General features: G+C 43.3%; 1 protein-coding gene across 6 annotated transcripts; it reads left to right on the forward strand.

The window, feature by feature from the left end:
- Positions 1-232: 232 nt before the first annotated feature.
- On the forward strand, positions 233-26,152 carry LOC115570137 (tyrosine-protein kinase yes). Of its 6 annotated transcripts, none has more exons than XM_030398467.1 (13): positions 233-916; positions 1,445-1,508; positions 12,383-12,693; positions 15,668-15,767; positions 16,251-16,349; positions 16,549-16,652; positions 17,958-18,107; positions 18,604-18,759; positions 19,897-20,076; positions 20,857-20,933; positions 21,177-21,330; positions 22,356-22,487; positions 23,861-26,152. In XM_030398467.1, the coding sequence occupies exons 3-13, from the start codon at positions 12,396-12,398 to the stop codon at positions 24,067-24,069; spliced, it is 1,659 nt and encodes a 552-aa protein (XP_030254327.1). In that variant the 5' UTR covers positions 233-916; positions 1,445-1,508; positions 12,383-12,395; the 3' UTR covers positions 24,070-26,152. The 6 variants fall into 6 exon arrangements, with proteins under 6 accessions (XP_030254327.1, XP_030254329.1, XP_030254328.1 ...); XM_030398469.1 differs by having other exon boundaries at positions 12,387-12,693; XM_030398468.1 differs by lacking the exon at positions 1,445-1,508 and having other exon boundaries at positions 233-504; positions 723-916.
- Positions 26,153-26,194: the final 42 nt, after the last annotated feature.

The following is a 26,194-nucleotide window of genomic DNA, read 5'->3' on the forward strand; positions in this document are numbered from 1 at the left end:
ACTGCCCCTTTAACATCAGACACTTTAAGACTTTAAATTCTATTTGTATGGGTTGCTTTCACTTTTAAGACATATTCTAACATCTTTACTGTCTTTATGTCTTCTCCGGAGTGTGATTTGTTGACGCTAGTTATCCCTCACCGGTTACGACAGCTCGACATGTTAAAGAGATGCAGATGTGCAGCTGCAGTATCGCCGCTTCACCAGCAGGGGGCGCCATAGATCTGCATTGTGGCGGAGGACGCCACACATCGAGGTCGCTTCCAGTCCTCCTTTTTTTTTCCACATGAAACCATCCTCCTCTCCTCTTCCTCCCTCACGTGACCATCTCTTTATGATCCTCCTCCTCCTCCTCCTCCTCCCCGGATCGTCCACCGCGCTGCTCTCCGGACCGGCAGCTGTACCGGACGGTATCCGCGTCTATCCAGCTGTGTGTGTGGCTCCAGTCCCGCAAGGCAGGGTCGGCCATGTTGTTGTGTGGAGGTGGTGTTGGTGGGGGTGAATGTAAGTTTAGTAGTAGGAAGTAGAGCGGCGACAAAGAGCTGGGACACTTCAGGGTCTCACTTTTCTTTTTTTTTTTTTTGTTCCCTTCTCCTCTGCACATGCTGGCTGGATTCCTCCTGTGTGACAACAATGACCGTCTCCTCCACCTCCTCCTCCTTCTCCTCCTCCTCCTCCTCCACCCGTCAACACTGTAACACCGCTCTGATTTAACTTCACAGTTGCTCTCCTGGATGGATGAAGTGAGGATGAAGGCGGCTCGGTCCCGTTTGGAATAACTCGGATTTTTTTTTTTCCTTTTTTTTTTTTTAAATGTCTGTTCCTGGATCAGATTAAGGGAGGGTTCAAAAAGAAGGGGGAGGAAACACGAGAAGAAGAAGAAGGAGCAGAAGAAGAAGAGGGAGGATTTGTGAAGGTAAAGAAAATCATAAATGAAACGTGTCTTTGTCAGAGGATTAGATGAGGATGGGCCGAAAAGGCAGCTGCTCGCCTGTCTGACCTGTCATCAACAAAGGACTGAAGCTGTCTCATGATCACACACACACAGATATATATTTATATCTGTGTGTGTGTGTGTGTGTGTGTGTGTGTTACTATAATCAATCAGCAGCTGTGTTTGAATCATTGTTTCAGATATCAGTGAAAAGACAGCATGTGCTCCAAGTCCCTCTGGAATATCAGTGCAGCCATATCAGACAGCAGATAAATACTTTAAACTGGGGCAAGGTCACCACTCCACACATATGCTACAGATTAATACCATAAAAAAATATATGTGTATTAATAACAGGCGGTTTAATCACCAGAGAGCTCAACATTTAAAGGAGTAATGCTGCAGAAAAAAGACATGTTAAAAGTTAAAGGAGCGCTGTGCCGTTTCGATCCCAGAATTTAAATCTTTGCATACAAACTGAGACGTGTTTATGTTTTTGTTTTTTTCCAGCTGTTATTAGAGGGTTTAAAGCAGTTTCAAGCTACAAAGGTGGCAGGGTCCGCCACACATAACCGTAAGTAAAAGCTAAATTGTGTTGTCCTTTTTGAGGTCAGTTTGTTTATTTGGCCATGATAACAAAAAGAGTTTGCATATTTAGTGCATTTAGGCATAAAAAAATAACCCTCAATGTAGATATTTCTCTTTATTCCACAAAACTACGTAATGCTCCTTTAAAACCTAAATGAAAACACAAAGGTTTGATTGATGTTCATGTCTGTTTTTATCCTTTTTCATCTGTCCACGTATTGTATTAATTTAAAGTCACATTGATGCAAAAGTGCCACCTCATCGTCAAATATCAAACCCATCTTTGACTCATGCTGATTCAGATTATTGTCAGAGGAGGAGGAGGAGGAGGAGGAGGAGGTTGGGGCCCTGTAGGTGATGTCAGTCTGAATTCAAACTAACTGATCAAACAGCTGAGTCACAGTTTCTGTCCTCACTCTGTGCTCCTGCTGTATTATTCCGCTCCTGTCAAGAGTGTGACTGTGACTGTCAAACCTGACCGGAGATCATTCGCGTAAAAGGATCCAGCTCCTCCTGAGCAGCTCTGCACCTCCACACAGCTGTGACTGAATCATATGTTAGTGTATGACCCATGGCCGGTGAGTTAAAGGGGGAATGCCGTGTTTTTTTCTAAGCTGCGTGGTGTTAAAATGAGTCGTCGCTGGCTGCAGAGGCGATGAGTGGACGGTGCCTTTGATCCACAGGGCGAGTTCATGTGATTAATAGTGTCGGAATGAAAAGAAAGATTTGAATTCCTGTTTGTATCGCTCACCAGTACAAGTCCTAATTTATATGGCCTATTTAAAAGTGTAAGCTCAAGTCAGGATGTTCAGATCCAGCAGGTCCAACACCCAAACCCTTTTTTTTTTGTAAATATTTGTTTTTATCAACAGATGCTCACATTACAATTGAACTGTGACTCTCAAACGGATCATACATGATCAGGTTTGGAAAAAGATAACACAGACATATTTTGGACATTGCTTTATATGAACTGTGATGCTTTCAAGCTTAGAAGCTTAGAGTTTAGAGCACATATAATCCTTAAGAAATGTTCGATTTTCAACATAACCTGGTGCTTCATCTACACATTTACCAAAAATCTACCCAAATATTTGAAATGAAACGATCCCGCCATAGTTTGCTGGTGTTGAAATCAGCAAGAATGAACTAATCAGGATCAAATTATGTAATCAACCTTAATATGAACAGCTGGTAGAGTAAACAAAGTGACGGTATACACTGATAGCTGTGGGTGTATAAAGCATTTACAGTAACATTTCAGATGTGACAATAAAAGCTTCACGAGTCTGGACGTTTCAGACTTGAAAGTGCTTCCTGAGCCCCGAATTTACAATCCAATTTACCACTGAAGGCACCACGTGCACTGACTGAATGGCTGTAACTGACAATGAAAACACTGACTCTTAAAATGACATTGACCAAAAAAACTAGTACGTAATTGCAGATCCCCAAACAGCTTATTGGGGTCAGTGTCAAGCTGACACCAATCTGGTGAGTGAGATCGGTGCGACACCGCTACTGTGATGTTTCATCAGCGTTGGAGCAGCTGATTCTGCTGACATTCTGTCTGGACAGCTTCAGGACGGCTACTGAATACATGTTTCTGTAGCAAGAGTTAAAGGTGAAAACTAAACTAAGATTATCAGCAGAACGTGAAGAAATGCAGTTCTGACTTAATGTCAAGGATGTTTTGTGTAACAGAAATGTCTACTGAAGTTAACGTGCTAAGCAACTAGCCCCCGGGCCTGAACTACTCCATAAAACACTCTGACGAGCTGCACAGCTAACTAGCTATCACATATTATGCATTGCTTGCAAAGATGTATAATAAAGTTAGCACACTAACCAGCTAGCCACGACTTGTCCCAGTCTAAAGCTCCTGTACTCGTCATGTAAACACCCTCCAGTTCCCCCAATCTCCAGTTTGGAATGCTAGCTGCATGGCTAACTGAGCTAAAGTTAGCAGCAGTTAGCGGTTACTCTAGTGATATGCTGCTGTCCCCCCTGTTTGTTTGTTTCTGACAGGTGGTCAGTTCTCACATATTGCACCTTTAAGTACACGTAAAATTGGAAACTGAAACCAGAAGAAACACTCGATGATAGCTACATTTCTTCTGGTGACTGGGTTGAGATAAGACACCGGTTCCGCCTGGTGGTTTCCCAGGTTTGAGTGGACATTAAACGTCCCTACTTTGCACCTTAAACATTTATTACTTTTTGTAAGATTTACCTTCAAATAAGTCGGCAACGTTTGACAAATATAACCACAACAAAGAATGGAATAGGCGTCTTTGTCGTTACTAAATGAAAGCTCTTCAAACCCTGCAGCAGAAATCCATTGAATTCACACACAAGGATTTGATTGGGCGTATTAATCCTTCACCGGCAGTACAATACACACAAGAACAAAAACAGACAGTCAGAATGTGGTAGAAGTGGGTTTGGATATCGTTTTTCCAGCCTAATCCAGGCCACCACATGGCTCCTACAGTCACTCTGTTTGATGTTGACAGTTCAAACACTCGACCCTGTTATGTGCTGACAAACTGATGATTGCCGCCACGCTCAGACTCCCAAAAATAGCTCACACCTAGCCCCGACTCAGGTGCCAGCATTCAGGTATTCCCAGAAGACCTGTTACTGTAGAAAAAAAGCCTGTGATGTCTGATCTGTGGCGGCACAAAATAAAGCTCAAGTAAAATTTGGGATAACATCAACTCAAATCTCAAAGCGAGCGTGAGGTATCGGGCTACTACATTTTTTCGAGCGAAACAGTCGCGCGCTCTCAAGCCAAGTTGAGTTGTCTCCGCTTGCGACAGAGCTCCACACCCATCGCAGTGTAAACCTCATTATGAGCTCATTAATGTTCCCGTAGACGCTCTGAAGCATCGTCACATGACATTCCTCCAGACTCAGTTTTAACCCTTCGGCATCAGAGGAATGCGGTAGATGGTGGCAGGCAGCATCTGTTCCAGATCTGAGGCCGAGCGAAAACTCCAGAGAGTCCTCCCCCGTCTTGCAGCCGCGGCGTCAGCTGCCGACGGCTGTCCGGCGGGATGCTGGGCAGCGTTTCACTCAGACCTGATGGGTGATGGATGGAGGAAGTCCGCCGTCGTGGCCCTCAGCTGGGCTGCGTGACTGTCATCCGGCCAAATGTCAACTTCATTAGAGTCTAGATAATCTAAACCCCGGGGGGGGGAGCGGAGGCTGTTTAAACAAGCAGGATGCTTAAAGGACCAAAATATACTCGAGATTCAGGGTTCAGTTGATTTATAATGCATGATATGCAAAGGAGCGATTGAAAATGCATCTGCTCAGTCAGATTCTCCTGTGAAAAGAGTGACTTAAGATATTCAATAATGGATGTCCGATAATGAATATTTCATGATTTCACAAGTTTGTGTTGTAACCTCACCCGTTTGATTCCGACGGCGTTACTTCAGATGTGTCTTTTCTCTCCTCGCTTCTATTTGCAGACGAAGTTTAAAATGTGGACACGACGATTATTAACTCTGAAATCACCCTTCCGAATGCTTATTTTTTTCCCATATAACAGTGCAAAAGATTCGAAGATTCCTTTTTTAAAGTAAGAAATAATAGAGAGTCCTCATTTTTGAGGAGCTTGAATCAGTGATGGTTTTTTTTAAGCCGTGCTACCGAAACCACATGAAAGCTAGTCTCAGCTCTGGTCCTGATACAGTCAATTTCTGGGTCAGGTCTTGAACACAGCAGTCACAGCGGGTTTGCAGCAAAGAAATGCAGCAAATCCTGATATTTTGCACGATAAGCAATCAGGCCCACCAGTTGTGCATTTCTTTGCCGGTGAACCCCAGTTAAGAAAGAGGCATCTCTTTGTTTCTGACTGCCGGGACCGTAAATCTGGATTATCCTGCTCTGTCAGCACGCTCAACTGAACTTTTGTCTCTGCAGCTCTTCTTTAAAATTCTGAACCATGAGCGCTCGACCCTCCCAAACTTCTTCGTCGTATCTATCAGCGAGCGCGAGAGAGAGAAGAAAAAAAAAACGGAGCTCTCTCGTCTCGTCTTATCAGCGCTTTTTTTGTGAAGCCTTGTGCTGAATTCTCACACTGTGGTCGGAGCGGGAGGGAAGGAAAGCGTGGGCAGGTCGCTGATAAGGAGGGTGCAGGTCAGAGTTATCACTGTAACAGAAGAATATGTAAAGTTTGGATTCCGCAGCGCAGACAGCCGGTTCGAATAGTTCAGATAAGTGTTTTCCCCCAGCTGCCGATGATGGAAACGAGCGGTCTGTTTTTGGTTTAGTGTGCAGAGCTCGCTCCAAAGCCTCTGTCAGAGGTATGCGTCGACTGAAATCAAGATTATATGAGCACACAAAGGGGGAAGCGGAAAACGGCAAGTGTGCTTCTGCTATAGGCCTTAAAACTACGTATATTTTAGGGTGGAAACCAGCAGGGACGAGAGAGGTCGGGGCGGACTTTGAACTGTGGCTGCTCGTGAAGGACCCGGTCCCTCAGGGGGGAACATCTGGAGCCTTCTCAGACTTCGGCTAATACATTTAGTTTGTGTTTATTGTGTATTTCCTGTGCTACTTTTGGGTTGCTGCTGCACCTCTTGCAAGGAATGGGGGGGGCTCTTAGGACACGCTGGAAGAACTTGAATAATAACAGGAAGTGGGTTGAATAAAAAGATTTATTTAGTGGATTAGTCAATCGTAAAAAAAAAAAAAAAGTTGATGTGTAAGTATTTCATAATCGGATAAGACTATTAGTCAGTTTTAAGCAAAAGTGCCAAGTAGTTGCTGTTATTAACAACTTACAGTACCGGCTGCAGGACGAATATCAGCCACCTAAGAGAAGGCCCACGTAAGAATGTATATATCCGTTTAAATATAAACTATATTTCGAACATTTTTGGCTCCTCACATCGCCGTCAGACAGCCCCTTTCCTCCTCTGCAACTACAATCCCTCCACCATAAAACGCCCATATCCCATATTTTGAGAGCGACCACAAGAGTTGTGACCACAAACAGACACTCCATCAGCGCAAAAGTAGCACAATAATCGGTCCGTCCCTGCGTTTTATTGGTTTGCAACGTTAACTTTTATTGCACGCGTCAAACTTCATTACTTCTCTGTAGAAGTTATTATCTTTTTGTGCGCAGGATCTAATCAACACGGATCATTTCCGCATTTCAAACTGTAAAAATGATGATGATGATGATGTGACTTTTATTGTCTCAACAGAAGATTTGTGGGTCAGGACGTCTCTGCAGCACTTGGTTATAATCCTGCTTTGTCACATATTCTATTGAAACACTGGAACTTAGACGTAGTACAATTTTGATTATACTTCAGTTAATCGTGCCGCCCTACTTTCTGGTTATTTGTAGTGACGCTACACAGAGGAACACGGTTGTGTGTTTATAAATGATACAAAGTTGTGTGCACACGCTGCCAAATCTGCCTCTACGACTTGGACATAAGGGCTCGATGGCTGTGGTGTTGTTCAACTAGTGTAGCAAAAGAGTAAAACACTTCTTTAGAGTAACAGGGCTTTTCACCCCCCAAAAAATGACATTTTACAGGCAAAAATAAAACTCATTTAATCCAAAAAGGGCTTTCCAAAGGCCTCAGATGCGCGTATGAAAGCAGGAGATTCGCTGCCATGGCTCTCTCTGGGTAAATCAAGTCTTGCCAATTCCAAAAGATAATAATCCTTTTCAAAGTGTCTCACAGCCGCTCTGTTTGTGTTCACCCTCCAGCTACCTGCTGGGGTAGTTATCATGTTCCAGACAGGTGTTGGCAAATATCTGCCTCGTGAAGACACCGAATCCCTTCCAGATATTAGTTGTACCGTTCCTGTTGGAGCAGTCTGACCCGCCTGGAGGAGGAATATTAAACAAATATGCTAGTAGGTTGGAAGTGTAGAGAGAGAGATTAACATTTCAGGAGTGAAAGATGAACAGTAGGTCTTCTTTTTTTTTTTTACAAACTAATGTAATAGTAGTAATTTTTCTGTAGTTACAGTAAAGAAAAGGCTTCTGCCAGCGTTGAATAAAAGAGTCTTTGTCAGTAAGATTTCACAGTCGTGTCGGCTGAAGAAAGAGGAATGTTTGCCCGTAGTGCCGGATCATTTCAAACAATCTGCTCTGATTCACTTTGATTGAGGCTGAATGAAAAACTGGAGCTCACTCTGTCCTCATTCTCCGTCTCAATCTGTCAGAGGGGATCAGCGGCGAGACAATGGCGCCGCGCCTCTCCGATCAGATAGAGGAAGGAGCCTCGGTTTTTATACGTGTTTGTTTTCTAGGGATGTCCCGTAAACTTCCTCATTCAGACTGGAAAAAGAGTTTCCCTTTGTCTCTACGTGGCTCTAGGTGGTGCAACCGGGAGGGCTCGGGGAGGCTTGCGTGCAATGTGCTGTTGTAGGTCATGTTCTCGTCCTGGGGGCAGTTGGGATGTTGTCGGCAATGAGAATGAGTTGCTAAAATTAGCAGCGAGGCAGATTTTTTCCTTTTCGGTCTCGTGGCTGCAATGTTCAGGAATTATCTTGCGCTGGAACCGAAGAGACCTGCGTAAAACTCCGTCTGCACTGAAGACACGTTCTTACCTCAGGGTGGCTTCATTCTCACTTTGGTGTTGCAACATGAAGTATGGGAAAAAGCCCCATGGAGTCATCACGTGATGGATGGCTGGTTTAAAGGTGCTATATGCAAGATTAGGGACATCTTTATACAAATTGGAGGCAGCACATCACCAGGAAGTTTGGGGTGTCCGTTCCTGTTGTAAGGAACAAGGAGATGCCAACCGTTTCTTTCACCTAACTTAAAAGACCAGCAGCTGTTTCCTTACCAATCTAGAAGCAACGGCGTTAGTTCATCATCTAATTTAACTAACCGATAATGAAAATGAAGTGTCGTAGCCTGTGCACTTACACGTGCGGCGAGAAACCGTGTACAGCTGGAAAAAATGACCTTGATTTCCACCAGTGAAGACAGATCTTGCCGAGAAAAGAGAGGAAGTTTGATGCTGAACTTGCAACAGCTGTCAATGCTAATGTTGGTAATTGTAGGTCGCTAATTGCAAGTGTTACCTACAGTGCTAATATGTCTGCTGAGTTAGCTGTCTGTCAAAAGAACGACCTGTGTGAGAGACCTTCCTTGTTTCTTACAATGGGCTCGGACACCCAAACTTTCTGGTGATATATGAATTATACAGACGACCAGACCTTGTTCTTTCATGAATACGGCGCTGACAGAGGGTCAGACGAGCTGATTCAGAGGCTCTGCATCATCTCATCTCAGCCAAGAGTCTGTAAGAGCCCACCAACAGAGATCCCCCTTCAGTCCTGAAACACATCTCCCCGTTCAGGCATTTCCAGACGAATGTGACAAATATTGAAGGTCGCTACAGGTCCGCGTTTGGCACAGTTTCGGCCTGGTGGTTACCCCTTTTTTTTGTTTTCTGTCATTATCCTCTTAGCTTAAATCCTCCATCCTCATAATCCTCCTCGTAGCTCAAGCTGGTGGAGCTGGCACTGTCTGCCTCCCTCATTCAAACAACCTGCTGTTTCCCTGTTCCTGTTTGTCTCTTAGACGAGAATCTAAATCATTTTCTTTCATGCCCACACAGCCACTAATGGGAGTTATTCTGCTGCTTCGCAGTGCTTTACTTATCACCCGGGGTTTGGTGGGAATCAGACTTAGATATTGTGTTTTTATGTGCATAAAGGCAATAATGTACTCCTCTTTTCCATTTTCTCCTGGAGAACTCATTTCATCTTCGATAAGCGGTTTTAGCTCAGCTCTTCATAATGATGACGGACCATGCATCATATTTCATGCTTCAGCTTTTTTCTGAAATTTAAGGTTGAAGTCCATTATAGCGTTTTCAATAACATTTATCATTGACTATTTATTTAAACTGCCAGTAGGAAGGTTTTTGCTTGATCACATATTATCAGGTAAATGTTGATTGCACTATGTAATGAATACAGAATGACGACACCATCAGTGTACACATTGGTTCGCTTTCACTGTGCAATTTTTGTCTGAATCCGAGCACAAAGTCTCCCAGGAAAAAAGCAGGCTGACCAGCAATTCAGTCAGGCTGGCAGCCTGGCACCATTTACTATCTGCTTTCACGTCTCCATTCTGGCGTAAATGAATGAATAAACACATTTTGTCTGCTGCTGTTGGTAGCTGCTACTCCAAGGAAAACAGAAATGATCCAGTTCTCTATGCAACATCGACATGTCAACAACAGTAACACTTAAAAACAATAGGGGGCATTTTAATTACATTTCTAAACACATCATGTAAATGATTGTAAACAGTTAAAACATGTTTTCTTCATTTTAATCACACGCAGAAGTTGTGACAATCTCAATTTTTTGACAAATAAATCTCAGGCGCACAGGTTATGACAATGTTTAGTCACAGTAGAAGGATTTTTCCATTCATGCGCGACCTGAATAGTTGCACCCTGCTGCAGCCCTGCACAAAGCAGAAGCCAGAGTATCACCAACGTCGTTAGAATTCATTTTTAGAGTCTGAGAGACTGCGGGCCTCCCCCGAGATGAAGCTTGGAAAAACACACCCACATGTAGGCTATTCTGTGTGATCTCCTTTTGATAACTAACTCGATATATTTTCACTTTCATTCCATGAGCCTTTTCCCGAAAACTGTTTGGAGGCCCCTTGAGGAGGCCTTCAAAAACCTCCGGTCGAGGGACCTTGAATGTCTTTAGCAAATCTCACGGCAATCCATTGGTTAGTCATCGAAGTATTTCTGTCTGGACCGCATGGCTAAAAACAGACACATTCTCTTATTTTCTGTAAAGTTTTGGCCATTAAATGTTTGGTATTTTTACACAGTCATTGTCTGAACGTATTGCTTTTCTTTTATTGCTATTTTTGATGCATGTTTATGCCTCTTGTTATAGTTGACAGTAGACAGATGGCAGGTAATGCAGAGCGGAGAAAGATGAGAATAACAGTACTGTTCATTGTTGGCACCTTAAGGCAACATTAGTCCTTATATGACAACATGCTAATGTGGTGTTGTATTTTGTCGGAGAAGAACTTGAGTTCTCTTCAGAAGGCTCCATAAGTTCAGCCCAGTCTTTGTGCAGTTGTGATAATTTTGGAACGGTGATGTCACTTCTGTGAAATGGCTGATGTCTCCTTTCTGGAAGGGAAAAACATCCTCACATTAAAGTGCAAATACTCCTGGGATAGTGTCCAGTGTTTTATAGCGTGGTAAGTTCACTGCCGAGCCAACGGGCCAGGCTCTCGTCTGTTTGATGACGACACACACAAGCCCACCATCGTTGACCGAGCCGCTGAGTGGAGACCTCGGCTTTCCATGTCACCGGTTTTATCTGGAGGTTAAAAGGAAAGTTTGGCTCGGAAAAAGTCTGTTTTCCATGCCAACATTCTCGGCATGTTGGCTCGAACATCTGAGATTAGATTTATTGGCGTACTCCTTTGAAGACGTTTTTAAGAAGTCTGTTTTGCTTTGACACATCTCCAGCGAGTGACCACTCATAAAATGGTTCTGTGGATGCCGACCAGTGTGCTGCGCGAGCTGTAACCTGCAATTTAACCAGTTGTGGGGTTTTATTTGAGCAAAGTGTTCTGAATCTTTGGAAGGGTTTTGCGGTTTGTCCCCGTTTTGTTGATTTCCTTGGCAGTTCAGCCGAAGAACTCGATGAACCCTCGATGCGGAAAAATCCCTCCCACCTCGACGAATCAAGGCCGCTGCTCCGAAACGAGTGAAAGGTGTATCGCTGCACCAGCAGATACGCATGATTGTGACCCTGTAATTCAATGAAGTGCTGCCCTCGTCACTCCCGTCACCAGCCGTGCCACAACGCTGCTCAGTAGCACCGTGTTGATTCAGTCTGCTTTCATACTCCACGTCTTCTCCACACTGAATGAAAGCTCCGATTTCACTTCAATCCTCTATTGTTTTACTGTCTTGTAATGTGTCAACGCCAATTAACCAGGTCCAAGTCCTGGAGCAGCTGTTGTTCTTGGCGAACGAAAACGTTCAGATCTCCCCGAGCTCAGACTTCTTTACGAGCGTGTCTGATTGTCTCCACATTTTCCGGGCCTTCACCTCACAAAAGAATGCCTCAGCGTGAGCCCGGCCAAATTATGTTAGGAGAAGGAATGACAACAACCACGCACAGATGGAGACGCGCCGATGTTTTGAATCTTGTAGCGTGGTCAGGCTGAGGCGTGGACGAATCACGAGCCAGTGGACCCCTGGGTACAACTTTGGAAAAGACCCTCTGACCCTCATTCATGATCTAGACACCCTGACTGTTTCTGTCGGAGACACAAAAACAAATCAGAGATGTTATTTGTTGTTGTTTGGTGTCTCTTTGTTGTAATGTTGTGTTCCTTTGTGGTGGTTTTTCTATCTCTTTGTGGTAGTTTATAATCTCTTTGTAGTTGTTTTACCTCTCTTTGTGATGGTTCTGAGTCTCTTTGTAGTTGTTTTACCTCTCTGTGGTGGGTTTGAATCTCTTTGTAGTTTAGTGTACATGTTTGAGTTGTCCGTGATTCAGAGAGGATTTAACATTCACCCCTATGTCCCAGTTACCACATGGCTTATAATCTTAGCGTTTGCAACAGCAACAACAACAACAAAATGATTCACATATTAATATCTGGTCATTACATTTTCATTTCATAACGCATGTTCCTACAGGCCTTATGTTGCAATCCTTAATCCCACGCCACCCTCAGCCGTTCGCTTTTCATTTATGGACAGTGAAGCCGAGTCATGAAAGATATAATGTCGTCTTCACTGTTCTGACATTAAACTGACAACTTTTTTTTTTTTTTTTTTTTTTTTTTTGTCTGTCCAGGCAGGACGAGACAATGGGCTGCATAAAAAGCAAAGAGGATAAAGGCCAAGGGATGAAGCACAGGCCAGAAAACTCCACGGGGTCCGACCCCAACGCCACCGCCGCCACACCTCATGTAGGTCACTACGGACCGGATCCCACCCAGCTGCAGCAGAATCAGCCTCCCTCCTCCTCGTCAGGCTCTGGGGCTGTAAACTTCAACCACACCCTCACGCCGTTTGGCGGCTCCTCATCTGCCATGACTCCCTTTGGAGGGGCGTCGTCCTCCTTCTCTGGCCCAGTGTCCAACTCCTTCTCTGGTGCAGTCTCAAGTGAGTTGCGAAATAATCTAATGGTTAATATTAATGTTTAATATTAATGTTTAATGCACATGTTTTAGCCCATTCATTTACTGCTGACCACATGTTTTAATGAGCGCCACTGGGTTTTGAGTTGTTGAATGTAGTTTTCTTATCATCCAGCCGGCCACTGGTAATCCTCTTCAGTCTGCTCTCTGTGGTAATATTTCCATAATTCTGTTTGGTATTCAACCTTTAATACAATATCTTTATTCAATATGTATTTAAATCAAGTGGTAGAGACTTGACTTGACTGCGGATGTGTAATCCATCATGTTTTTCATCAATTTGAGTCATGCTAGCGGCTTGGCTTAAAAAATGCTGAGCTGCTTGTTCACAATAAAGCCGACTGACTTTGGTGATTTCATATATTTCCACTTATCAGCAGCATGAGGTTGACATTTTTCTGGTTTTGAGTGAAATATCTTGACCATTATTGGACCGATTGCCATGAAATTTGCTTCAGATATTCACAAAGATCAATTCTAATAACTAGTGATCCCCTGACGTTTCTTCTTCTGCCACGAGCAAGACAAACATTTCTCTTATCCTGACCTCAAATCATGTTTGTGGCTCACAAGGGACTCATCCTAATGAATGTAGTGAATGTATTGGCATCACATTGTTGGATTTGAATCAAAATCTCTCAATAACTACTGGTTGAATTGACAGAAACTCTTATACATACATTCATGTCCCCCTCAGGATGAATTATGATAACTTTAGTGATCCGTTTTAATCTTTGGATTCTGACAAAGCACATGCCACAGCCGTACTTTGTGTTTAATGTTTATTAGCAAATGTTTGCATGCTAGCTAGGTATGTGTGCAGTTAGAAGTTGCTACCCACACAATGCGACACCACATTTAAATCACCTTTTTGCACTAAAATGGAATTTCCTCCTCGTCAAATGTTGCTTTCTAAAAACATGAGTATCTATCGCTAACATTAATGCTAATGCTACTAAATTAACGGTTGCAAAATATTTTTGGACATATATATGGCATTTTATTATGCATTTTTCTATAAGTAACTCTAGAATACAGCAAAGTCTAACTGTAAACATACCTTATAGATTTTAGCATGTTAGCGTTGTCATTGGAAGAACTAAGTTAGCATTTAGCTCAAAGGCACTGAGCCTAACCAATTAGCTAACATGAGCTACATGACTTTTCTAACCAGTCTACACTTAGAACTACATGGCCACACAGCAAAAAGGATGAAAATGAAAAACTAAACTACAAAATAAAACAAAAAATGTTGTTAGCATTAAGTTCAAAGCAAGGAGAATGGCTCGCAGTAATGTGGATTATTCATGTAAATGGGCTAAAACATGCAAACACTCTTAACATTGACCTGATCCCATGCCGGTGTCACAGCTTATGCCCCTGTCATTGTTGTTTTAACTAGCTTTTCCTTGTTAGATCTGACATTGGTCCTGCCATCAGCTCTGATCGCTCTAAACGTGCCTGAGCAGCTTAAAGCGATCCAGAGAGCAAAGAGATGAGATTGAACCCTCCTGTTTCAGTGGGATTTAGGTTGTAATCCTCCTCCATGTTGGATTATCTCCTCCCAGAGGAGGGGGGGGGTTAAGGTGGCACTGCCATGATATTTGCTTTCAACAGGAGATAATGGGATTACTGTTGACAGCATTGTTGTCAGCGGTGGGTATATGAATGTCATCTGTCGGGGTGCGTGGCTGCACAGTGGGCCGAATGTGTCACAGGATGCTGACATGGGGTGGCTGTCCGTTTATTCACTCAACTCTGTCTTTTAATGTTTAATTTGAGCTCATGTGAACACCTTGTACCAATGTGATGACATTAAGGATAAGATATGTAAGAATTACAGCATGCTTTGACATTATGATGTCTATGTTCTGTCTTGCAGATATATCTACAGACGTCAGCATGCTAACCAGCTAGCAACAGCTCAGTCCGCACCACTAGATGTGTGGCTAATCGAGCTAACTAGTTATTGGCAGCTAAAGTTAGCAGCTGTTAGCGGTTACTCTGGTGAAATGCTTCCTTCCTGTTTGTATTGAGTATGAAGTTAGAAGGTGGCAAATTTTTACATGGCTCCTACACCACGTAACTTCGGATGGTGTGTTTATTCGCCCTAAACAGCCACATTACTGTCCATTAGCCGTAAACTGGTGTATGTAAATTAAGGTCAACCCTCAGTACGCTCAGCACTCACCTCAGACTCTGGTTCTCATGCTTTCTTTCGAGTCTCCTCTGTAGAATCTCGTCACAAAGTTAACATTTCACCTCCAGCTCCAGTCGGCAGTCAGCCTTACAGAACATAAACACCCAACAATGGAGGTCGCCGCTGTATATCACTGCTGCAGTCAGGCTGATGAACAGGAATGAAGATAAATCCCCTTATTAATCCCAAATGTTTATCAAGTCGTCTCTGAGCCGATCTGACATGAATATGGGTGTTTATTCCTCCAGAAGGCCTGGCTCTCTCTAGCCCTCCCCACACAACACTCAGCAAATGTCTTTTGTTTCTGATAGACAGAAGCTGCAGATGTTACATATCACGTTTTTAAGGGAGATTATTCTACTTATAACTGGTTTGATTTACTGACTCTTCTTTGACTCTTGGTCTTGAGTATAATCATCTGTCTTTGTAGAGTCTAGTCACAGTCATACATCCTTGCCGGCGAAGTACTCATAATACAGAATAACGAGCCAAAGAAAATCAATACAGTACGAGCTCTCAGACCTTGGCGAGACAGATTTATCTTCTTTAATCGCCCTTTTGAATGGTCACACACAGACAAAACAAACCCTCTGTGTCCTGATATGGTCCCTCTAAAGCATCATAATGACCTCTACTCGCGTCGCAGCCTGTTTTTTTCTGTTTACTAGCTTTCACAAGCTCACGAGGTATTTATTCATGTCACATGAGTCTGTTTTTTTGTTTTTGTTTTGTTCACTAGGTGGTGTTACCTTCTTTGTGGCCTTGTACGACTATGAAGCTCGAACATCTGACGATCTCTCATTTAAAAAAGGAGACCGCTTCCAGATCATCAACAATACGTAGGCACCCTTCTAGTTTCCCCTGCTCCTCGCTTTTTACCCCTGTAATCTTAAACTGCACCTGTTCCTCGTGTGTCTGTATTCATGAATGAGTGTGATTGCAACTGGCTTCCTGACGCCGGCTTTCTGCACAGTGTGGTGAATCTTTTATTTAATTCAGGCTGTGGCAGAGATGTCGCCTGAGGTTACTGCATTGTAATGTAAAGTAGATTAGTCTCATTCAATCCCCCTTTGTGACGGCTTTCCAGTCCTGCCTCACATGTTGAGTTCACGGTTTTTGTTTCAAATTTGGAGGCTTAAATGAATGCAGTGGGGTTAATTTTAAACCCTTGAACCCTGTAAATTATTAACCGGTTATCATTATTAACCAGTTCTCATCCAGAATATAAATCATAGCAGCATGTGTGAGCACCAGGCTTTGGTTCAACTGTGAAATGAACGAGTCGTCTGTCTCGTCTCTCCTCTGTCAACGTCCTCCTGCAGAGAGGGAGACTGGTGGGAGGCTCGCTCCATCAACACGGGGAGGAAAGGCTACATCCCGAGCAATTACGTGGCCCCTGCTGACTCCATCCAGGCTGAAGAGTGAGTCTCCTTATAACCTCGTTACTCCATCCACGGCGGCTCCACCAGGAGACTAATAGCACTGGCATGATCCGATCTCACGTGGCTTGTAACAGGCAGAGAGCCTGACGAAACAGATCAAGCTTCATAATGTGATTTTCATGCTCTTAGGTTTTCGAGTTTGGCAATTTTTTTTCATGTTTTCGCTCCCTCCTGATAGGTGGTACTTTGGTAAAATGGGACGCAAGGACGCTGAGAGGTTGCTGCTGAATCCGGGGAACAACCGAGGAACCTTCCTGGTGCGAGAAAGTGAAACTACGAAAGGTGATGATCACTTAGAAGACTTATTCAGGCATCCTTAAGATTCTAGGTCTGACCCGCTTCTTCGCCATAACGTCATCTGAGGATTATGGGTGTCGTAGTATTTAAACCGTGAGTTAGGCAAAAGCAAGCTCGCTATCTTACAGCATGTCTGCAGCGGAGACATTAAGCCACGTGTCCAAGTCTTTGCCACATTTCCATTTTGACCTGACGATGGCGCTAGATGTAAAGTCAGGGCAGCTGTAAATGGTTGTTGGGGATCAGTTGACCACATTTCCATATCAAGTGTACAACTCTAAATTAAGGTAAACCCTCAGTACGCTCAGCACTCACCTCAGACTCTGGTTCTCATGCTTTCTTTCGAGTCTCCTCTGTGGAATCTCGTCACAAAGTTAACATTTCACCTCCAGCTCCAGTCGGCAGTCAGCCTTACAGAACATAAACACCCAACAATGGAGGTCGCCGCTGTATATCACTGCTGCAGTCAGGCTGATGAACAGGAGTGAAGATAAATCCCCTTATTAATCCCAAATGTTTATCAAGTCGTCTCTGAGCCGATCTGACATGAATATGGGTGTTTATTCCTCCAGAAGGCCTGGCTCTCTCTAGCCCTCCCCACACAACACTCAGCAAATGTCTTTTGTTTCTGATAGACAGAAGCTGCAGATGTTACATATCACGTTTTTAAGGGAGATTATTCTACTTACAACTCCGAAAAAGTAAAGGTACAAAATCAAGAGAATGCCAAGAAAACGTGTTTTTTAGCTCCCAATAAATGATATAATTGAACAATGTTTCAGTTTAATTAGAGTCAAACTGAAAACATCATAGGTATAACAACCAGTTAGTCATTTGCTTGTTGTGCCTTGAGTCTTTTGGTTTTGAACAATGTTGTTTGGATACAATAAGTCATTTAAGGACGTCCCTTTGGGCTCTGAGAAATATTTGATGAGCCTTTAATTGAATAAACCATTAATCGAATGTTAGTTGCCACTGTAGATCCAACTCTGTCAGACGTCTGTGCCTCAGAGTAATGAAATTCATTGAGAGCCATCAATGCAGTGTGCCGAACTTTTATTTTATGAGTTTGTTTCTTGATGCATCGGCTATAAAGTTGTTCTTAGAAGAGCGTTTAAAGCCAGGGGCGACACCAAACTCAGAAACAAAAAAGCCCCTGTGTATACGACATCGTTGGGAGATAAGAAGCAGTAAAAAAACCAGCCATGGAACGAGCGTCTCGTCCCAAATCTGCAGCTTTTACACTCAGCAAAGGGCCCAATCACTGAACATTCCCCCCTTCTCCTCCAGGTGCGTATTCTCTCTCCATACGAGACTGGGACGAAGCCAAAGGAGACAACGTGAAACACTACAAGATCCGCAAGCTCGACAACGGGGGATACTACATCACCACGCGGGCACAGTTTGACACCTTACAGAAGCTTGTCAAACACTACACAGGTATGCAGGGTGCGATGCCTCCCGCTCACTCCTCGCTCCTTCATTATTCATCGCCGTCTTTCATCACACCTGAAAATTACTCTCAGTCGCACCCGCCGCTCTGTGCCACCGCAAGTGTTACCAAGGGAGATGAATAGGCTGTAATTTTAATAACAATTGGGCAGTTATGATTTCAAAGCTCCTTCCCTCGTCTGCGGCCTCGAGGTTGCGCCGAGGTTAAAATCCTGCGATCCGACTCCATTTCAGCCCGGCTCTGGAGAGGGCTTCGCCGTGTTATAAAAGCCACTTCATCTCATTTATATTTCATCACAGTTAGCATAAGAGTATAAATTCATCCACATCAAATGGAATGAATCGATGCATGAAAGAGACAGGATTTAAACGTCTGCATCCTGCTGCTTCAAAGACTCTTATTGGGGTATGTGTGTGTGTGTGTGTGTGTGTGTCTTGCCCTGCCGGGTTTAATGTAGCGGTTTTTGATCTCACTTTATCACAGAGCATGCCGACGGGCTTTGCCACAGGCTGACCACGGTTTGCCCGACGGTCAAGCCTCAGACCCAGGGGCTTGCTAAAGACGCCTGGGAGATCCCCCGCGAGTCCTTGCGACTGGAGCTCAAACTGGGCCAGGGCTGCTTCGGAGAGGTCTGGATGGGTAAGAGGAAGACGCACGAGGCGTGCAGCGACATGTTCAGACAATTCTTCCCCGGTGTCTTGCATTTTGTTTAGTGTTCAGTCGTAGTTATGTAGCTATGTCAACACAAGACCATCCCAGATTTATTTAGGAAATGCAACAATTATGTGCATAAATCGAACTCACACAAACACTCTGAAGCCTATATTTATTGTGTCTATTTTGGGGGAAGTTATCCACTTCCTGTAGTTGCTTCCTCTGTTTGTTGTATAATCTTAATCTCCAGAGATCATCTCTCTCAGGAGAACAGCTCCAGACCATTTAAAGGAGAGCTATCATGCTTACAGAAGAAGAAGAAGAAGCCGCAGTAACTGTTAACATACTAACTACTACGGAAGTGTTTGGCTTCTATCTTTAAAGTTTAAAAGCATTAATATCACTCTCTGACACCTTAAACTCATATTTTGGGTTTAATTCATTTCATAAAAAGAGGCAAAACACAATACAGCTAAAGATACATTTCATGTTATATTAATCATCCAGTAATCGTCCTGCACCAACAGAGCGCCTCTCTCTCCTACAGAAAACGCTGCCCCTGAAACGCCTCATCAGTTGTCCCGCCTTTAATTCTCTGACTTGGTGACAACACCATGTTACACGTTCGCATAATTTATGCATAGCAGCTAGTTTGGCAAGGAGGAATTGATTTAGCACAGCTGCTGTTGTTGTTAGCGGTACTGGGTCAGGCGTGTGTGAGCTGACCAATCAGAGGAGACGAGGTATTTGATGGGGGGGCCTTAAAGAGACAGGAGTGTTTCAGTCAGAGGTGATATACAGTGCTGCAGAACTGGACAGTATGAGAAGACTGATGTGCTTGTTGAGCGTTAAAGCATGTAAACTTGTTCTAGCAGTAACCAAAGATAAAATTATGAACCTGGAAATGAGCATAACATGTCTCCTTTGATTCTTTCTTTAACGGTGAGCTCGTATCTACTCATCCCTGGTATATCTTTTTTTAGGAGGAGCGCCTGCATGACAGCACACGTCTGAGTAATTACAAGAACTAATTAATGATATTGTCCTGCTCCCGCCCCCATTAACAACACTGATTACCCCTGCGGCCCGTGGGCTCGTCTCTCCCCATCTTCGTCTCTGCAGGCACGTGGAACGGCACCACCAAGGTGGCCATAAAGACGCTGAAAACGGGCACCATGTCGCCCGAGGCCTTCCTCCAAGAGGCCCAGATCATGAAGAAGCTCCGACACGACAAGCTGGTGCCTCTCTACGCCGTGGTGTCTGAGGAGCCCATCTACATCGTCACGGAGTACATGGCGAAAGGTAAACATACCTGAGAAAGCTGTGACAAGCTCCAGACTGGCATGTTGGATGAGCAATTAAGCTGATTCTATGAGGGCTCTGGAGAGTAACAGGACTCAGCTGTTTCCTGTTACGTGACACTGATGAGGTCTATTTTTAAAGAAAAGCAAAACAGCATCAAGCCTCGGCAAGACTTTTGGGCGCAAATTGATCACGTGGCCTTGGCTCTCCAGGCACCGATGTCAGATATATGCACGGTGATTTCCTTAAAGGGAAAATGTAAATTTTATGGGTGTTTTAATTAATATGCTGAACGTATTGAAAGTCCTTGAGAGTCCCATGTGGTTCCCCGAGGCCTGAAACCGGGATGTTTAATTGAAAACTGCAGTAGTTTAGTGGGAGGCTTTCATAGCTTCAGCTGCAATGCGATGCGATAATTTTTTTTTTCAGGCTTTTATGAGTAATTAGATTTATGTGTGTGTAAATGTTAACTCTATGACATACGCCTCTGTGTGCGCAAGCGTGTCTAAAAGCCTGCAGTTTGTTGAAACAACTGCTGTTACATTTTCCGCCGCTCTCAATAGATGAGTCTCGTACCAATTCACAGCCGAGCTTAATTTAATATCCAGCTTAATTTTCTCCAGCCAGGTATGGTTAGGATGGAGGCCTTAATTGAGATATTTAACATTTCATATAGGAGCACATTAGTATGCAGGTGGTATCGCGGCTCTTTTTATTGCTCCTGCAGTATATCACGGCTGTCCTGCAGCGTTTATGACTTCCCTGTTTCTGTTTTAATAGGGAGCTTGCTCGACTTCCTCAAAGAGGGTGACGGCAAATTCCTGAAGCTGCCCTTGTTGGTGGACATGGCTGCACAGGTGAGACAAACCACAAACATCCATTTTTTTTTTTATTCATCTGTGCTTATCTGTTCTATTTTAAGCCTCTGGTTTTTAAAAAAAGAACGACAGCCTCGGGTAAACATGTCTTCCTCTCCCAGATTTGGCACTTCTGTTCTTTCATTGTCAGCCTCCTCTGTGCGCCTCGTCTTTCGCGCGCCGAGCTAAAAATTATTCGCCGAAGCGGCCGTCACGAAGTGCTGTCAAACGTTCTGTTTGCAGATCGCTGACGGCATGGCTTTCATCGAGAGGATGAACTACATCCACAGGGACCTGCGTGCCGCCAACATCCTCGTCGCAGACAACCTGGTGTGCAAGATCGCCGACTTTGGCCTGGCCAGGTTGATAGAAGACAACGAGTACACGGCGAGGCAAGGTGAGCGCACACGCACTCTTTATACCTGGCTGAGTCGCAGGTGAATGAGGTGAAATGGATGGAGCAGTGACCTCACAGCAAGGACGACTCCCTGTTGTCTGCCATCACGGTGAATTTGGGTAAACGCGGAAACCAGATGCTGCTGTTCCGTCTGATTAGTTGCGCTTTTCACCCACTGGGAGAATTTCGCTCACCCAAATTACAACCTTACAACCATCTAGCTGTGCATTTCAGTTGTGTTTACCACAAGTTTGAGATTTCCGCCTCCACCTTAACACAACGGAGGAATACAAGCTAAACACACACTCAAAAAGGGTTGAAGAAAAGAGTTTTTCTGGTGGAATCAAAAACTAATGGACAACAAAGTCAATATAGTGAAATTTCAAAAGAGTCTTGAGTCTGAACTAAGGCACAGCGGTGATGAGGCTGAATGCTAACATCAGCAGACTAACATGCCCACAGTGACAAAGTTAATGTGCGAACGATTAGCAGGGATACTTTTTCCCTTAGACAGCATCTTAGTTTAGTTAAATACAGCTGAGAATAACAGGAATGTCCTTACGTATGCAGGTGATTTGGTCATAAACTAAATCACTGGACAACCACTAAGTTAGTAAGACACATTCTATAGAGCAGAGGTTTGTGTTTTGTTATTTATTTTCCCGGAAATTGCATGAAGGTAAATCATCTTTATTTGGCACGTGGAAAGCCCCTGTTGTGACCTTGGTTTAACATTGTTGAACTGACCCTTTAAACGCCAAACGATAATCTCCTTTATGCTCAGTTTCATCCCCTAAATCTTGAATTTGAGTGCCGTTAGCCTTTTCTGGGCCTGTGTGAAACTGAATACCAAAGAATGATGTGATTAATGATGTCATTGTGGGTCACTGTGACCATTGTGATTTCCTGGAAGCAAGGAATGAAATGGAGGCTTACGCCCTCTAGTGGAATGAACTCACCCCTCTCTCCTCTCCTCTCCTCTCCTCTCCTCTCCACTCCTCTCCACAACTCTCCGTCACGTATAGGAGCTAAATTCCCCATTAAATGGACAGCACCAGAGGCAGCTCTGTACGGCCGCTTCACCATCAAGTCAGACGTCTGGTCCTTCGGGATCTTACTCACCGAGCTCGTCACCAAAGGCAGAGTGCCCTACCCAGGTGAGTGACAGTGACACCACACACACACGCACTCCGGATGTGGGAAAAAAAATAATAAACGTGAGGTCAAGGTGGCATCTGAGGGCGGTGATTCACGGCCGGAGTTATCAGCTTCCCGTCTGTCAGTAGACGACAAGCTGGCGTTCTCGTTAATGTCGGAGGATGAAGTGAAGCTGTCAGACATTGTCTGCACTGGTTGTTTATGCCTCTGCAGGGGGAATAGTGACATCCACACACACACACACACATTTGAGATTAGATGAGACCATCTGGTGGAGGACGATCAGGAGATTGAACACCACTCTTGTTTATAACCATCTGCCAGACTGATATTGCCTCGGGGAGCAGTGCCTGCAGGGTTTTGCACCACCTTCACACAGCTCCACTGTCGATCAGATGTAGCCCTGAAGCCACTAATACATCAGTCCATTGAGAGAGAAGTATTTATTAATAAAGTTTAAAATTGAGACGGACATGTACACTTTAATCTGCCAAATCATCGGCTACCATTAAAGTACCCTATGTTGTAGTTGACGGTTTCACCCCTCGAGGAGAGGTGCCATTGGAGCCTTTTTAGAAAATGGCCAGCACAAAAAGTACTTGGCCAGTGTTTGATTGGATTAATCATCTATCTGTCGTCGTCTACCAAATGGCGAACTTCAACCAATCAGATCAGGAGTGTGAGAGTATGACCACTAGTGAAGCCAGTTGGTGAATCAAACTCTTAAAGAAATCCGTCCAGAGAGGAGCGAAAACATTTTTTCCATCCAGAAAAAGGCCCGGCAGGACTGTTCTTTGCTTTTCTTTCAATGTCATAAACAGATGCTAAAGCAGCTATGCTAACCTCTTGAGGAACCACCATTGTTGTTTCAAACAGTAGCATCTAAACTACGTCTGTAACTGCTGTCTTCATCTGCTAGTAGTTCTTCATAGGACTCTGATAAGTTCAGTATTATAATCAGGAAGAGTTAGTGTTAGGTTCATATATGTATGTGTATGTACATAGTTTTTGCGCTAAACTAAGCTAACCTCCTCCTGGCTGTAGCTTCAAAGTTAGCCAACATATATGAGAGCGGTGCCTCTTCTCATCTAAGTCTCAGCAAGCAAGCAATACTCATATTTCCCAAAATGTGGACCTATTCTATTAACTATTTAGATGACTATCACTCAGAAAAAGACAAATATTCTCTAGTTTGAGCCTCTCGAATGATAGCATCTGCCTCTTTTCTCTGTTGAAGACTGTGATGGGCACTTATGTATGCTTAAAACCTCTATTGTTTAAAAAATAACTATGAAATACATCAATAAAGAAACTTTATTTACAAAAAGTTATTTAAAAAAGAGTGATAAAGACCTTTCTGCCTCCTCCTCAGGCATGGTGAACCGCGAGGTGCTGGAGCAGGTGGAGCGAGGCTACCGCATGCCCTGCCCCCAGGGGTGCCCCGAGTCCCTGCACGAGATGATGAAGCTCTGCTGGAAGAAAGATCCGGATGAGAGGCCGACCTTCGAGTACCTCCAGTCCTTCCTGGAGGACTACTTCACATCCACAGAGCCACAGTACCAACCTGGAGAGAACCTATAGCCTGCCTGGACTCTGCCTGCTACGTATCCCTACGCCTGGGAGCGGACCTTCTTGACAACATGAGCTCTTAATTACATGACTGGAAACCAGGATAACCAGTCGCATAAACCACTACATGCTCTACCCATTCTTGATTTTTGTTCATTTTGCGTTCAACATCCGCCAGCATTTCATTTAATATTCATATTTTTTTTGTTTTCAGTCATGGTACTTAAGCAAGTTTTAGCTGTGTGAATTGATTTGTCACCGTGTACAATAATGACGCTGGTAGGAAGGAACAAAGTCATTTCACTTCTGTGTATTGCTGTGAAGTAAGCTGTGATAATGCCTCGCGTTAGAGAAAAACACATCGTTGAGCACGGCAGTCCAACTGTCGGGCTTTTAACGTGGAGATTTCACGCTCCGCTTGCCTCCAAATTGTCTTCTTTTGTGGTGAATTGGTAAATTATGCATCAAAACGGTTAATTATTAACAGAGATAATATATTAAACTAACAGGGAGAAGCTCTCAGGGGACTGATGATCATCACCACAGTCCAATTGAATGATTATTTAAAAGTAAAAAAAAACACACAGCTTCACTTTAGTCACATTTCATCAGCTGCAGTGCAATTTTTCACATTGTGAGCGAGACTGTGACACGGTCTTTTACAATGCATATTTTTATATCACGTTCATCTATGTTCCTTTGTTATCATATGAATTTATTACCACACTTCATTCAGATCACATGGACGTGGTATTACAGCTTCATTTGAATACTTTCCCGACGATCCATCATCTCTGCTAAGACTTCAGCTGTACCTCCTTCTGTCTCTCGGTGCACAGGTTGTATAATCTCACTGTGATCACTGCACAGACATGCTCACACAGGGACAGTCTGTGTGACGGGTCAGGGAGTTAAACAGTGATGAAACTCGAGGACTTGTGGCTCCGTGCCGAGCCAGAATGACACTTCATCTGACATTTACCCCAAACAAGAAGGACACACGAAGACTTTTAGTGGCTGCAGAACTCTTTCTGAAAGTGGGAGTCATGATCGAAGCCACCAAATAAGTTGGAAACAACCATTTTATCTTCTGAAATGTGACTGATGAAGAACTTGAGACTCTTGAGAACTTGTCTGCAAAAACTATTTGTATTGCAGTTTTTTTAACAGTGATTTTGTCTTTGCATTTCGCTCCTGTACGGACTCAAGGGGAGAACATTATAACGGGAATGACATTAATTGACGCCTGAGCTTGTAAAGAAGGGCTTTGTATATTATAAAATCCTCATTTTATAAGATTATTAATGAAATGGGCAAGATTGCAACATATATTTGGGGAGGGAGGTAGTGGGAGGTATGGAAGCCCAATTCTGCCAATAAAGGAAAAAATGATGAAGACTTAGCCCTGATGAAAAGAAAATCCCAGGGTGAGTCATGATTATTAGATAAAAAATTTAATCTGTGAGGAAAATAGATAATTATGAGATAATAAAAGTCAGACAAAAAGTCAAAATGATTAGATTAAATGAAAAAAATAAAGGGATAAATTGGAACTTTTAATCATAATTTTCAAATAAAAAGTCAAAATAAAGAGGAAAAAATGTAATTATGAGAAAAATTTCTAAGCTTATTTCAGAATTTTACTTTCGTCCCGTAATTTCAGTTTGTTTCTCTCAATTTTGACCTTTTAAATCTCAATATTTTGATTTTTTTGTCATAATTTATATTTTTTTACATTAAAATTGTGAGATAAAAGTCATAACTATAAAATATGTTGTCTTTGCATCTCAGAAATGTTGCGTTTTTTTCTCTTAGTATGACCTTTTTAATCTCAGAATTTAGATTTATGATTAAACACTCATAAAAATTGAGATTAAAACGTCGAAATTCCAAGAAAAAAAGTTTAAAAACCACAATTATTCAACTCAATATAACATTTAATCTCATAATTAATATTTTCTTTGGGAATATTGTGTTCATTCAGTTTAGTTTTCATGGTCAATATAACGTTTTCTGTTTTTTTGGCAGGAATGGGCTTCCGTAGATCAGACATTCATTGAGTGAATTTGTACAATAAAGACGTGATTTTACAGTTCCGCACTGTTTTTATGAGTCACGTGTCTCTTTAAATATCACG

Source organism: Sparus aurata, chromosome 19, assembly GCF_900880675.1.
Source record: "Sparus aurata chromosome 19, fSpaAur1.1, whole genome shotgun sequence".
NCBI classification, from domain to species: Eukaryota; Metazoa; Chordata; class Actinopteri; order Spariformes; family Sparidae; genus Sparus; species Sparus aurata.

What these genes read in the sequence shown, in the direction of transcription:
- LOC115570137 (XM_030398463.1), top strand. Translation starts at nt 10,243, where the DNA reads ATGTCTTTAGCAAATCTCACGGCAATCCATTG. An exon ending in TTCCAGATCATCAACAATAC is followed by an intron (nt 15,768 to 16,250) that starts GTAGGCACCCTT and finishes GTCCTCCTGCAG; the next exon opens with AGAGGGAGACTGGTGGGAGG. An exon ending in GACTCCATCCAGGCTGAAGA is followed by an intron (nt 16,350 to 16,548) that starts GTGAGTCTCCTT and finishes CCCTCCTGATAG; the next exon opens with GTGGTACTTTGGTAAAATGG.